Consider the following 17,300-nt stretch of genomic DNA (forward strand, 5'->3'; position numbering starts at 1 on the left):
AAAAATTGGGGGAAGTTACATGTAACAAATTCTAAAAAAATAATTTTCAGACTTATACCCTTGAAAAGTTAGTCGGAACGAAAAGCGCTTCGGGTATATTTTAACGATCTTGTTTATAATCGACTTATTTATTTTATTGAATTGTACATTTGTTACATGTAACTTCCCCCATTTTTTTTCTTTTTCCTCACCCCGTTTTCCATCTTATTTTAGTCGACTGAATTTCCGCTATGGTTCACTTCTTTACAAATATATATATATATATATATATATATATATATATATATATATATATATATATATATATATATATATATAATTTGTATGCAGAGACGTCTTTTATGTGCTCATTTGATGTCTCTATTCTCTTTACCAATATGCCCAATATATATATATACATATATATATACATATATATATATATATATATATATATATATAATTTGTATCCTGTCTCTCATCCATTTATTCTGTATTTTTCTTTTTTCTTTCTTTTTCCTCTCAGCTATCTGTAATACTATATCTGATATAAAAACATACCCGACGAAAATATGCAGTACACAAAAATATATGGAATGAATAAAGAATTTTTACATGAAAATATTATACATATCCTCTCTCTCTCTCTCTCTCTCTCTCTCTCTCTCTCTTTCTCTCTCGCTCTCTCTCTCTATCTCTATCTCTCTTTCTATCTATCTATGTAACTCTTTCTCTCTCTCTCATATATATATATATATCTCATATATATATATATATCTCATATATATGTATATCTCTCATATATATATATATCATATATATATATATATCTCATATATATATATCTCATATATATATATATATATATCTCATATATATATATATATATATCTCATATATATATATATCTCATATATATATATATATATATATATATATATCTCATATATATATATCTCATATGTATATATATCTCATATATATATATATATATATATATATCTCATATATATATATATCATATATATATATATATATATATATATATAACGGTAAAACTTGTTGAATTACACGGACATTTTTAATTAATGTAAATTAGTGTCGTAAGTTTCTTAAATACACAAATTGGACCGGAATACAGGAAATTGAAAGTCTCATCAAACGAAGCAACTACATATTATGTTACAATATGTGCGTAAATAAAGCATGCTGCTTATACGCATACACACACACGAACACTGCGAAACCCAAGTTGTGTTTACATTATCGACGCCTTAAAACAACGTTCTTATGTAGTGATCATTTTGAAGCCGTAAAAACCCATGTTAAAAAAAAATCCAGCAATAATCAAGTAATGGTTAGATTTCCATTTACTTTTCGATACATATTCAATTTTAAATTAATTTATTTTTAAAAAGTAGTTTTAGTAAAATATGTGAGAGGAAATATGTTTTAGGTGCTCTAATCTGCCCCCCCCCTTTATATTTCATGTTGCGAAAACTAAACAATTGCAACATTTTATAAAGTTGAAGATTATATATATATATATATATATATATATATATATATATATATATATATACACGAACAAACAGTTAATAAAACATGTTAAAAAACACTTTGAAATGAGTTAAAAACATATTTAATCTGAAAAGGAAACACTAGATAAGTAGATAGTCCTTAATCCGCAGAGTTTCGAAGAAATACTTTCCTTCTCATCAGAATGTAGGAATTAGCAAAATGCGGGATATATATATATATATATATATATATATATATATATATATATATATATATATATATATATATATATACTTGTTTATTGTTATATAAACATGCTCACATCCCGCTGCTACAAACAGCCACTTGTTTCAATCAAACAACAGATATCATCAGGCAGCGACTAGACTATTCAAATGTTCAATGAATAAGCTTATAAGATTATTCATTGAACATTTGAATAGTCAAGTCGCTGCCTGATGATATCTGTTGTTTGATTGAAACACATGGCTGTTTGTAGCAGCGGGATGTGAGCATGTTTATATAACAATAAACAAGTATTATCAGCTCTTTTTATTGAGCACTAGCTAACAACCTCGTTGAATTCACTAGTCCATTACTTTTGAATAAAAAAAACCCGAGTATATATATATATATATATATATATATATATATATATATATATGGTTGTTGCTTGGGAAAAAAAGAGAAAAGTTACTGACAATCCGACCGATATGTTGGCCAAATAACACTCAAGATGAGAACAATTACAATACAAGAATCTTCATCTAAAAAAAAAAAAATCCGAACTTTAACATTGGATCATGTTTCTCTTCATTTCAGAATGCTTCTTACGATTTAAAGGAAGGCTCGGATGCGTGGCGAGGGATCACTCAATCGGGTGCCTGTTATCCTTATGAACCTTCGATGACATATTCGTACGGTGGCACGTAAGTAAATTCTTTTTTCTGAAATTTACTTTTTTTTATAAATCGAACATTTAAAAATTCTTATCCCAAATCCTTTTAAAATATTTCCAAAATACTATTTCCTACACGAGTTCAGTAATAATATAACTTTGTCCGTATTTTCCGGAAATTGGAAATATTTGCGCCCCTTACCCCTTTTTACGCTCTAATTTAGCCGGAGGGAGCGATCATTATCAAATCGTATGAATCCAAATATTCTATTATTGGCATTGGTTTGCCCGATATTTTTCTAGTCACAATTCTTTCAGAATGACAGTCGGTACTTACGGAAGAGGCCACGTGAAGGTTGTCAACATCATAAGTACAAGTGATTTTCGTGGGACGGACTGGATTCGAACTTGGAGTACCCAGGTTGTCAGTCCGTGTCGTTAACCACTAGACCACCTGTTTTCACTGATTTAACATTATTTTAGTCGTCTGGCATTATTAATAAATATTTTAAGTTTTCCCTTTTTCTATGATGCAATTTATATGTGTGTGTGTGCGTCAGCACTAACTCTATTCGGGTTTACTCAGCTTCCTCCGAAGGTGGAAGTTACGTGGGAGTATGAAATTCACAAGCGGTCCCCAGTCGCATGTATACCCTCATTAGGGCAGATGACAACGTTAGGTTCTTGCAACTCTTGCAGGGAGGTGTCGACGTCCTCCTACATACCGCACCTGGAATTCCCAAATTCGTCACCCATTTTAGTAATGACCAGGCTCTACGTTGCTTAACTTCGGTGATCTGACGGAAACCGTTGTGTCAATGTGATTATGCCGTGCATACAATTTATATGGCAAGTATTAATCAGGGTTTAATATTATCGGGAGTGCATTTTATTTACATAAACAATGAAATTAAATAAATATATTTGTTCTAATTATTCGTAATCTGCAAATCACCCACTCACCATTCTCGTCATACCATTATTGATGGCATTGGTTTCCCGGATAATTTTCTCAGCCAGAATTCTTTATAAAAAGACATCGGTTACTTACGGGGGGAACCACGTGAAGGTTGCCAACATTCTAAGCGAAAGTGATTTTTTTGTTGAACGAACTGGATTCGAACTTGAGACACCCAGCTCGTCAGTCCGTGTTGTCAACCACTGAACCACTTTCACCTTCTACTTTTATTATTAGTTAGTGAGAGACGCCTGCCATTGCCGGATCGTAAAATACGCTTCACTATCATTTGGGTAGATATTTACTTCCTCCCCGTCATTTCTCCAAGCATTTCCCTTTCTTCAGTGTCTCTCGGGCTGATTGTTGAGAACGAACCCACGACCCAAAGCCTCCACGCAACCGAAGCAACAAGTAGACCACCATAATAATTGTATTATGTAATTATTTATTTCCTTCTTGTCACAGACGTAACACAAGGTCTGGAGGTGGAGAGAATCAAGCTAGCACTCCTAAAGAAAAGCACGCGGGCCTAGCAAAAATTGCCTTGGCAGCCCCATCGGCCTTCCCAGGTCAGAGCACCATAGGCAGATCTTTAGGGATATTATTTGTATATGTTCACTGAAAGGAGGATTAAACTATACTTGTTGTTTGCGTCTATTTCTCCTATCCTTTATAGCATTATTACTATTATATACTTCTTCATTATTTTTAATTTCATTCTTTTGATTCTTATTATTATTTCTATACCTATTTTTATTCCTTACATTTGTTCTTCCTTTCATTGCCATGTTATATGATATTATGTAGTTTGTTCTGCTATTTTTATTATCCACCTTCTTTATGTATTTGATCTTTCTTTGATATCCTGATTCATTATATAATCCTGATACTTATCGACCATATTCTAATTTTGTAATAACCTGGATATTCTTTTGGATATACTATTTAGATATACTATTTATATACTATTATTATACTATTTAGATTTATAACCTGGATATTCTTTTAGATATCATATTTAGATATACTATTTAGATACACTATTTAGATATACTATTTTAGATATACTTTTTAGATATACTATACTATATCTTTTTAGATATAATATATTATTAGATATAACTTTTAGATACACTACACTATATCTTTTTAGATATCTTATTTAGATATCCTATTTAGATATACTATTTAGATACACTATTTAGATATACTATTTAGATACACTATTTAGATACACTATTTAGATATACTATTTTAGATATACTTTTTAGATACACTATTTAGATATACTATTTTAGATATACTATTTAGATATACTATTTAGATATACTATTTAGATACACTATTTAGATATACTTTTTAGATATACTTTTTAGATATACTATTTAGATATACTATTTAGATATACTATTTAGATACACTATTTAGATACACTATTTAGATATACTTTTTAGATATACTATTTTAGATATACTATTTAGATACACTATTTAGATATACTATTTAGATATACTATTTAGATATAATATTAAGATATACTATTTAGATATACTTTTTAGATATACTATTTTAGATATACTATTTAGATGCACTATTTTAGATATACTATTTAGATACACTATTTAGATATAATTTTTAGATATACTATTTAGATATACTTTTTAGATATACTATTTAGATATACTATTTAGATACACTATTTAGATATACTATTTAGATACACTATTTAGATATACTTTTTAGATATACTATTTAGATATACTATTTAGATACACTATTTAGATATACTATTTAGATATACTATTTAGATAAACTATTTAGATACACTATTTAGATATACTATTTAGATATACTATTTAGATATACTATTTTAAATATACTATTTTAGATATACTATTTAGATACACTATTTAGATATACTTTTTAGATATACTATTAGATATACTATTTTAGATATACTATTTAGACATAGTATTTTAGATATACTATTTAGATACACTATTTAGATATACTATTTAAATACACTATTTAGATATACTTTTTAGATATACTATTTAGATACACTATTTAGATACACTATTTAGATACACTATTTAGAAATACTTTTTAGATATGCTATTTTAGATATACTATTTAGATATACTATTTAGATATACTATTTAGATACACTATTTAGATATACTATTTAGATATACTATTTAAATATACTATTTAGATATACTATTTAGATATACTTTTTAGATATACTATTTAGATATACAATTTAGATACACTATTTAGATACACTATTTTAGATATACTATTTTAGATATACTACTTAGATACACTATTTAGTTACACTATTTAGATATACTATTTTAGATATACTATTTTAGATATACTATTGTAGATATACTATTTTAGATATACTATTTTAGATATACTATTTAGATACACTATTTAGATATACTATTTTAGATATACTATTTTAGATATACTTTTTAGATATACTTTTTAGATACACTATTTAGATACACTATTTAGATACACTATTTTAGATATACTATTTAGATACATTATTTAGATACACTATTTTAGATATACTATTTAGATATACTATTTAGATATACTATTTTAGATATACTATTTTAGATATACTATTTAGATACACTATTTTAGATACACTATTTTAGATATACTATTTAGATACACTATTTTGATACACTATTTTAGATATACTATTTAGATATACTATTTAGATATACTATTTAGATATACTATTTAGATACACTATTTAGATATACTATTTAGATACACTATTTAGATATACTATTTTAGATATACTTTTTAGATATACTATTTAGATATACTATTTAGATATACTATTTAGATATACTATTTAAGATATACTATTTAGATATACTATTTAGATATACTATTTAGATATATTATTTAGATATACTATTTAGATATACTATTTTAGATATACTATTTAGATATACTATTTAGATATACTTTTTAGATATACTATTTAGATATACTATTTAGATATACTATTTAGATATACTATTTAGATATACTATTTTAGATATACTATTTTAGATATACTTTTTAGATATACTTTTTAGATATACTTTTTAGATACACTATTTAGATACACTATTTACATACACTATTTTAAATATACTATTTGATACACTATTTAGATACACTATTTTAGATATACTGTGTTAGATATACTATTTTAGATAGACTTTTTAGATATACTTTTTAGATACACTATTTTGATACACTATTTTAGATATACTATTTAGATACACTATTTAGATACACTATTTTAGATATACTATTTAGATATACTATTTTAGATATACTATTTTTTGATATATTATTAAGATACACTATTTTAGATACACTATTTTAGATATACTATTTAGATATACTATTTAGATACACTATTTTAGATATACTATTTAGATATACTATTTAGATATACTTTTTTAGATATACTAATTTAGAGATACTATTTAGATACACTATTTTAGATATACTATTTTTGATATACTATTTAGATACACTATTTAGATATACTATTTAGATATACTATTTTAGATATACTATGTAGATACACTATTTTAGATATACTATTTTAGATATACTATTTAGATACACTATTTTAGATATACTATTTAGATACACTATTTAGATATACTATTTTAGATATACTTTTTAGATACACTATTTAGATACACTATTTAGATATACTATTTTAGATATACTATTTTAGATATACTATTTAGATACACTATTTTGATACACTATTTAGATATACTATTTAGCTATACTATTTTAGATATACTTTTTAGATATACTATTTAGATATACTATTTAGATATACTATTTAGATACACTATGTAGATACACTATTTAGATATACTATTTAGATATACTTTTTAGATACACTATTTAGATACACTATTTAGATATACTATGTAGATATACTATTTTAGATATACTTTTTAGATATACCATTTAGATATACTATTTAGATATACTATTTAGATATACTATTTAGATACACTATTTAGATACACTATTTAGATATACTATTTAGATACACTATTTAGATATACTATTTTAGATATACTTTTTAGATATACTATTTAGATATACTATTTAGATATAGTATTTTAGATATACTATTAAGATATACTATTTAGATATACTATTTAGATATACTATTTTAGATATACTTTTTAGATATACTATTTAGATATACTATTTAGATATACTATTTTAGATATACTATTTAGATATACTATTTAGATATACGATTTAGATATACTATTTTAGATATACTATTTAGATATACTATTTAGATATACTATTTTAGATATACTATTTTAGATATACTTTTTAGATATACTTTTTAGATATACTTTTTAGATACACTATTTAGATACACTATTTACATACACTATTTTAAATATACTATTTGATACACTATTTAGATACACTATTTTAGATATACTGTGTTAGATATACTATTTTAGATAGACTTTTTAGATATACTTTTTAGATACACTATTTTGATACACTATTTTAGATATACTATTTAGATAAACTATTTAGATACACTATTTTAGATATACTATTTAGATATACTATTTTAGATATACTATTTTTTGATATATTATTAAGATACACTATTTTAGATACACTATTTTAGATATACTATTTAGATATACTATTTAGATACACTATTTTAGATATACTATTTAGATATACTATTTAGATATACTTTTTTAGATATACTAATTTAGATATACTATTTAGATACACTATTTTAGATATACTATTTAGATACACTATTTAGATATACTATTTAGATATACTATTTTAGATATACTATTTAGATACACTATTTTAGATATACTATTTTAGATATACTATTTAGATACACTATTTTAGATATACTATTTAGATACACTATTTAGATATACTATTTTAGATATACTTTTTAGATACACTATTTAGATACACTATTTAGATATACTATTTTAGATATACTATTTTAGATATACTATTTAGATACACTATTTAGATACACTATTTAGATATACTATTTAGATATACTATTTTAGATATACTTTTTAGATATATAATTTAGATATACTATTTTGATATACTATTTAGATACACTATGTAGATACACTATTTAGATATACTATTTAGATATACTTTTTAGATACACTATTTAGATACACTATTTAGATATACTATGTAGATATACTATTTTAGATATACTTTTTAGATATACCATTTAGATATACTATTTAGATATACTATTTAGATATACTATTTAGATACACTATTTAGATACACTATTTAGATATACTATTTAGATACACTATTTAGATATACTATTTTAGATATACTTTTTAGATATACTATTTAGATATACTATTTAGATATAGTATTTTAGATATACTATTAAGATATACTATTTAGGTATACTATTTATATATACTATTTTAGATATACTATTTAGATATACTATTTAGATATACTATTTAGATATACTATTTTAGATATACTATTTAGATATACTATTTAGATATACGATTTAGATATACTATTTTAGATATACTATTTAGATATACTATTTAGATATACTATTTTAGATATACTTTTTAGATATACTATTTTGATATACTTTTTAGATATACTATTTAGATATACTATTTTAGATATACTTTTTAGATATACTATTTAGATATACTATTTAGATATACTATTTTAGATACACTATTTAGATATACTATTTAGATATACTATTTAGATATACTATTTTAGATATACTATTTAGATATACTATTTAGATATACTATTTTAGATATACTATTTAGATATAATATTTTAGATATACTATTTTGAAATACTATTTAGATATACTATTTAGATATACTATTTAGATATACTATTTAGATATACTATTTAGATATACTATTTTAGATATACTATTTAGATATACTATTTTAGATATACTTTTTAGATATACTATTTAGATACACTATTTAGATATACTTTTTAGATATACTGTTTAGATATACTAGTTAGATATACTATTTTAGATATACTATTTAGATATACTATTTAGATATACTATTTAGATATACTATTTTAGATATACTATTTGAGATACACTATTTAGATATACTATTTAGATATACTTTTTAGATACACTTTTTAGGTATACTATTTAGATATACTATTTAGATATACTATTTAGATATACTTTTTAGATACACTATTTAGATACACTATTTAGATATACTATTTAAATATAATTTTTAGATATACTATACTATATCTTTTTAGATATACTATACTATATCTATTTAGATATACTATTTAGATATACTATTTAGATATACTTTTTAGATACACAATTTAGATATACTATTTTAGATATACTTTTAGATATACTATACTATATCTTTTTAGATATACTATACTTTTAGATATTCTTTTAGATATACTAAGGATGATAGCTTTTTTCATACCCTTAGGATAATTCGATTTATAATCTATATAGAATAACGTTTGGTTCAGTTTATGATACGGTTTATAAGAATTGTCGTTGGGATTTAGAGTTATAGCTAAAAAAATCACTATTATACAATTGCAGTCTAGTGTTATTTCTAACTTAAGTTCATTAAAAATAGTATAATTTTCTTTCTAGTTTCTCCTATAATTCGATCGCTTCAATTACCTAAAAAAATGCATCATTTCTATATAGCCCTCCATTTAAGGCGGGTATTTTGCTTTGTGAAGATTATGTAAACATGAAATATTAGTGCATTTAGATAATATTAAACGTGTGTTTGTTGTATGCAACTTTATGTGTGGTGGAAAAGTACCCCTGCCAACAATTAAAAACTACTTCAACCGTGTATTAATGTTGCGCAGCGAAAGCGTTCATCTTGTGCCACTCAAAAAAAAACTCCAAATCATGCAACGTTGTCAATGGAGGGAGAGAAATGTTGTGGATATCGAAATGCTGTTAAAAAACGAAACAGTCACTTAAATTCACGGATGTTTTGTCATATTTTCCTGGCTGTATCAGTTAACTGTTTACAATAGTATTTAGTTTGCAAGATGTTTTAGATGATGATTGATTATTCGTACAACATTCTCATTTTTGGTCAATGTAACCTTCGACTTCACATGCATCTTGTTAAACACGGGAACCTTCCTCGAGTTCGGGTATCTGTACGTAATTTCGAACGGAACCGTTTATTTAATCCACGGAGGTAGCATGCTCTCGTTAGCTATGACTGGATAGGAGTCCTAAGTAATTCGCAGTTGTGTTTTGAGCATCGCCCACACTGAGGATTTAAACCTTAAATCTCCAGAAACTGAATTACACTCAATATTAGAAGAGTAGTTCGAATAATCGAAATAATAAAATAAAAAGAATATTATTTATGGATGCCGATCGTCGAAGACAAGATACAAGCACGCAAGAAAGCAAGTGATGTCCACAAAAATTTCTAATTATATAAAGTGTTTTACGAAAGTCAGCAATATATAAGTGACTCCTCAGCCCCACATAGTTTTACTTATATATGGCGTATAAAAGATGGTAATCGTGACAAAGTATATTTGAAGAAGTCCTCCTTATATATCATTCTATGTCGTCAGACCGGGGTCTAATCTTTTCATACATAGTAACTATTGATTCATATTCGTAAACCTGAAAGGTCGGAACATGTGAGCTCATGTTTTTGACAATAATATAATTGAATAGACCACACAGAAAAATTTAAACTCTGCAAAGCCGGTTCCGTATTGTAACCGATTAACCATCTACATAACTCATCATTTAGATTCAGGGTTTCTCCTTTCATAGATCAGTTCACTTCACCGTGGGGAGAGACACCACGTTGCCTTATAAAGTCGGCCAAGCACATATACACATAGCGTTTCAAAAGTAATGCTTCCTATTTCTTATTCCGCCCGAATGGATCAGAGGGGATGGCAAACTGCATTATTATGATGACTGAAATAATGCCTTCACAATCTGAAAGTTTCAACTTTCTGTTTCAGATATTGACTGTGTGAAACTCTTAAGAAAGCAACCCCTGTCATGGACCTGCGTCAGAAGCAGAGATGCGTCATTGAATTTCCAGGCAAAAGTGTATTGAGAATGGTGGGGGCTATGTAGAAAAATAAATGCTAGAGCACAAAAGGTCGCTCGTTTTAATAGTACTACTTCCGTCTTCGTATCTCTTCCACTTTTTAAGTTAAAAAAAAAGAATAGATGCCTTTACTCATATGGCAAAGAGCACCCCAGACTCCCATGTACAGCCATCGTTCATCACTGGAAAAAGTGCATTAAGAATGGTGGTGACTATGTAGAAAACATAAAATTCTGGAGCACAAAATGTCGCTCGTTTAAATGGTACCACTCCCATGTCTGTAGCGCTTCAACTTTTTTAGTTATAAAAAGTAGTAGGCTTTACTTTTGGAAGTATGCTCGTGCGTATGGTACCAACTAAATACTCCATGTGCTTTGGGACAATGTACTGAATGTCCGTGTGAAAATATACTAGATGTCTGTTGACCCTATACGAGGGTTCATCCCTCTTTTTCCATGCTTGGTTTTTAATCCGGCCTGGTGTCGGTGGAAACCGGTTTTGTTGCCGATGACCCGACTATGCTGGCTTCAGTTGCTTTTTCAAAAATGACCTGACATAGATACCCATATAAATGTTAGCTACCAACATACGAGTAAAACCACTTCCTGGAAGATCTGTACCAAGAAATATCTGTGCCAAAGAGAATAGTTATAGTGCATATGTCGTGTACAGAACCAGCTCTGCCGTTTAGAGATCAAAGTCTAAGAAAAGTGATGCATGTATAAGTAATTTTTTTCCTGATTGTGTGAGATGCGTATTTGAGCATAATGGATGATCTTGCGGACTATGGAATCCATTATGACGATTTCAAGTCGTATCAGATTTATTGCAGTCACTTAAATATTTGAAAAAAACGTATGAAGCGAAATCTTCCCAAACCGCAAGAAATGGGTAAAAAGTAACAACTTGTGTTCAATTAAGCGTATACAATGAACTGTTTACAATCGGCATTGTGTAGTTCGGCGTGAAATAACCGCGAAGTGTTGATCTGACGTAAATCGGACGAATCGAATACAAATTAACCTGTGGTGTTTCTTTTTTAATATTAAAGATGCGGATCGCTAATAGGTATTATTTTGATTATTCGGACTACCGTTCTCATCTTGAGTGTTATTTTTACAACGTTTCGGTCGATATAATCTCCGACCTTCTTCAAGTGTATCTTGTCGAGCTTGGGAATCTGCAGGGAATTTCGAACAGAACCATTTATTTAATCTACGGGGGTTGCATGTTCTTGTTCCGTCAGATATGACTGGATAGAAGTTCTAAGTAATTCAACTCAAATGAAAAAGTGCTGCTTAAATACACACACACACACACACATTCTATATATATATATATATATATATATATATATATATATATATATATATATATATATACTAAAATACTCGTGACCTGTTAGGCCAGTATGTGTTATGGCTAGCTATGGAATAGTGAGTAAATTAATTATGTCAAAAATATGCGCACTTGTGCATACAACAATGGCCACCACTTTTAACATAAGGAATTACATAGCTTGATATCAAGAAAACGTCTTCTTTGCGGAAAATTTAAATATATGATATTCCTTTTCAGCACACGAAAAACCTAGAAAAATCGTAATTTTTAAAGAAAATGTTAATGTGGAAACCAAGTAAAAAATTTACCATAACCATATTTATATTTGCTTAAAAAAAAACTACATTATGTATAGTGTATGTCATCCATACCTTAAATTTGTCTGACGTCGCTTCCGCTGAATGACTTTGTAAACAAACAAGTGCGACTCTTAACGAAAGCACTTATCATAAGTCAACGGTTATAACTTTTGCCCGTTTTAAACAGGCTAAAACGTCTATCGTTTGCACAACCTTCAAATTATTAATAAACGTTTGCAAGTAATATTAACGTCTTTAAACTGCCAATTACAGAAATGTAATGCAATACAAATGACTTTAAAAATAGTTTAAATCGTAAAAACTAACGCAAATACGTAAAAAAAAGTAACTGCTATTGGGTTTGGTTACAGTTATAGTGAGAAATATGATTTACCGGTTAAATGATTTTAATTTCTTTGTTTTTCTGAAGCAACCAGTTATCTATGAGATGTCACTTTTATTACCTTTGGTAAAAGAAATTTATTGTACGATTTTTTGTAATGTTCCATTTATAAAATATAAGTTAGATGTTATTATGTGTTGATACTTAAGTACACGGTTTCGCCGACTGGACAAGCTGATCTGAGTAATTTAAACGTCTTTAAACTGTCAATTACAGAATATATAAAAGATGTAAAATAGATTAAATCGTAAACATATCTGTTTTGTTTTTGTTTGAAAACGATGCCAACTTACAATGAAGAATATAAATAAAATTCGTAAAATGTCGATGAAAAAAAAACAGAGGTTTTGTTTTTATTTTTATATTTTAAACACAGAAAAAATTGTCGATTAAAAAAAAAGCTTTCATGGCTGTGTTTTATTTTATTATGCATGTGGAGAATTTTCTAAACCGGAAGCTGTAAATCGAATGGATAGTTCAACGCCTGTAAATCGAATGGATAGTTCAACGGATAGTTCAAGAAAAATTTATTTTTATAATATAATAAATTACTGCTAAGAAATGTGTACAATGTTTGAATCTATTTTAAACAAAGATTTCATATTTTTTTTTTAATTATTTTTAAATATTTTCCCGCCATTTTAGACTAATATTTTGCGCCCTTTTTCTATTTGTTTTCAGATATGGCACGATGGATCTGAATGGTGCTGCACGAAGAAAGAACGCCACGCGCGAAACGACGAATACTCTGAAAGCGTGGCTGTATGAACATCGGAAGAATCCTTATCCCACGAAAGGGGAGAAAATTATGTTGGCGATCATCACCAAGATGACCCTCACACAAGTGTCCACGTGGTTCGCGAACGCGCGACGTCGACTAAAGAAGGAAAACAAAATGACTTGGTCACCGCGCAATCGATGTGGTGACAACGACGACGGAGATGGACGCGATAAAGGTGGCGACAGTGACAGCGATGACCTCAAGGACAAGGACAATGAAATGAAAAAGATGGATGGACTTGACTCAACAGACGGTATAAAATCCATACATAACCCTTTTCAACCTGTCTTCTTTCTATCTCTCGTTATATATATATATATATATACAGGAAGTTGTTAGATGATACAAGTCATTGGTACCGTCGGTTTCAAGCCCGATAGTTAGGACCGTTTAAGATATCCATATCAAACTCTCTTTAGCCAATACTCGATGGTACCAATGACTTATTTCATCTAACAACTTTCTGTACACAAAATATAAATACGCTCTTATATTTTGGATTTTCCTTTTAATTGAGCACTCCGTTTGATTTCTTTTTCCAAAAAAACTAATCATATATATATATATATATATATATATATATATATATATATATATATATATATATGTATATATATATATGATAAATACATATGTACGATACATACATATCTATCAACTCAACCTCTGAATTTGCATATATATATATATATATATATATATATATATATATATATATATATATATATATATATATTAGTGTTGGGGCGATTAATCGGAATTTGGAATGGGAAAAATCGGAGCTTTTTGGCGTATCGAAATCGGTATCGGAATCGGAAAAAATTTAGCATATTTTTAGAGGCCGAACCTGATTTCTGAAATTATCTTTATTTGATTTTGGTTTAAGAAACATCTTCCACTGCTTGTAGTAAAAAAAAATAATAAATATTTATTAAATTTAAACTTCCAGTAAGACTAAAATCCCTAGATCACCCCCTCACAAATCTGTTTTTTTACGCTGGAGAAAATATAGCCACAGTTAAGATGCGTTTATACAGTAATCGGGACAAAATAACAATCAATTTTATATTTAAATATTTAGAGATTCATAAAGAATCGGAATCGGTAATTGTATCAGAATCGGGAATTTATTACAGAATAATGGAATCGCCCCATCACTAATATATATATATATATATATATATATATATATATATATATATATATATATATATATATATATATATTTATATATATATATATTTATATTTATATTTATATATATATATATTTATATTTATATTTATATATATATATATATATATATATATATATACGTTTTATTTTTTTTACATTATTGTTTCAGCTACCCGGCCGTTTTTCTGTAAAAGTCTGAGGAAGCTACAGACGGCCAAAAAAAAAACGGCCGGGTAGCTGAAACAATAATGTAACTTAACAGAAAGATACGGTAATAAAAAATAAAACGCATATTTGCTCTACAACAGTATTGAGCGCTTTCTTCGGTTTTTATTAATTACCATTTCTACTATATATATATATATATATATATATATATATATATATATATATATATATATATATATATATATATTGTCTGGGAAGTTTTTAACCTTTAAATCTATACAAAAAATATTTTATTTTTATTTTTTATCATTCGTTAGAAAACTATTTAGTCAGTAAGTCATTTAATGACCTGCAATCACTGCATCAACTTGCTCTCTCGAAATCACTATAGTACCAATTATAATTTAAGGGATCATCAGTTGTTTACCATGAAACACTGTTTCAGGGATTTATAAACAAGATATATATAAGAGTTAGCTCGGTACATGTGTTTCGCCGTACCCGTTGCTCTTCAGCATCGCTGACTATTCTGGGGTCGAATATCCGACCATAGGGTTTATAATCGGGTAGGAGTATCTAAACCCAGAACAGTTACGTTGAAGTGCCGTGAATAAGGAAGAATATGCGTACGAACATAATTGTTTTATAAACGAATACATAAATAAATATATTAAATAAATACGTTTGATTATATGAGCGAGCTAAGGGAGATAATTGGCTTTCGCCGATCTCCGAGGAGGAGACGCTTAATACCGAATTTAATAATTGTAAAACCTTAACAAAAATCCACACACTGACATATATATTTATGCATATATTTATACTTAAGTATACATTTATATTTAAGAATATATTTGTGCGCATATATATATATATATATATATTCATATATATATGTGTGTGTGTGTGTGTGTTGTGTGTGTGTGTGTGTGTGTGTGTGTGTGAGTGTGTGTGCGTGCATGCGTATGTGTGCATATGTATGTATATATTTACATATATATAAGGCTCTTTGTGTGAGTGTCAGTTCTTTATGAACTCAGAAACGTCTAAGCCGATTTTTTTTTAATTTCACGCAAAATCTCGCAGTGTTTTTTAGGTAGGTTTCCTATCGGAATTCTTTCAATAAGTATCAAAAGTCTATAATCGAAAATATCCTCTTAAAAAAGGAACAGTCCGATTTTGACAAAAATTAACACCCTGCTGCAGTCTAATATCACGTGTTTCATCACCGTTCAAGTAGACGGACCCTACATATAAAAATAGCGATAGGTTCAATGATTAGGCGGCTCATTTATTTTTTTATTTTTATTTTCTCCCTTTGAAGATTGTAACGCTGGGCGTTGGGCAGCCAAACTAGCTTCCAACATTGCCCTGCTTTTTATTGAAACCAACCGAGAGCTCTTTTTAGTATCCCCGCTGTTCCCTTAAGTGCAATTGTCTGGATCTCTTTTGCGCTGTGTTCACCAGAAATATTAGTTAGGTTCTTTTTCATTAGCCCTGTGGCATCTATAATAACTGGTAAGGGAGGAGAATATTCTAGGTAACATATAAGAAACGCGAGGTCTAGCGATAACTACATTAGGAACGAAATAA

General features: G+C 27.5%; 1 protein-coding gene across 1 annotated transcript in view; it reads left to right on the top strand.

Annotated features, from left to right (window-relative positions):
* Positions 1-17,300, top strand: part of LOC145277022 (Iroquois homeobox protein 6a-like) — a 244,531-nt gene that overhangs the window by 204,267 nt on the left and 22,964 nt on the right. Inside the window, exons 3-4 of the mRNA XM_080128628.1 lie at positions 2,323-2,429; positions 14,264-14,616. Coding sequence (XP_079984754.1) covers positions 2,323-2,429; positions 14,264-14,616 — 460 coding nt within the window. The remainder of the gene's footprint in view (positions 1-2,322; positions 2,430-14,263; positions 14,617-17,300) is intronic.

The sequence above is a fragment of the Euprymna scolopes genome, chromosome 1 (assembly GCF_053919585.1).
Source record: "Euprymna scolopes isolate OS-2025 chromosome 1, ASM5391958v1, whole genome shotgun sequence".
Lineage (NCBI taxonomy): Eukaryota > Metazoa > Mollusca > Cephalopoda > Sepiida > Sepiolidae > Euprymna > Euprymna scolopes.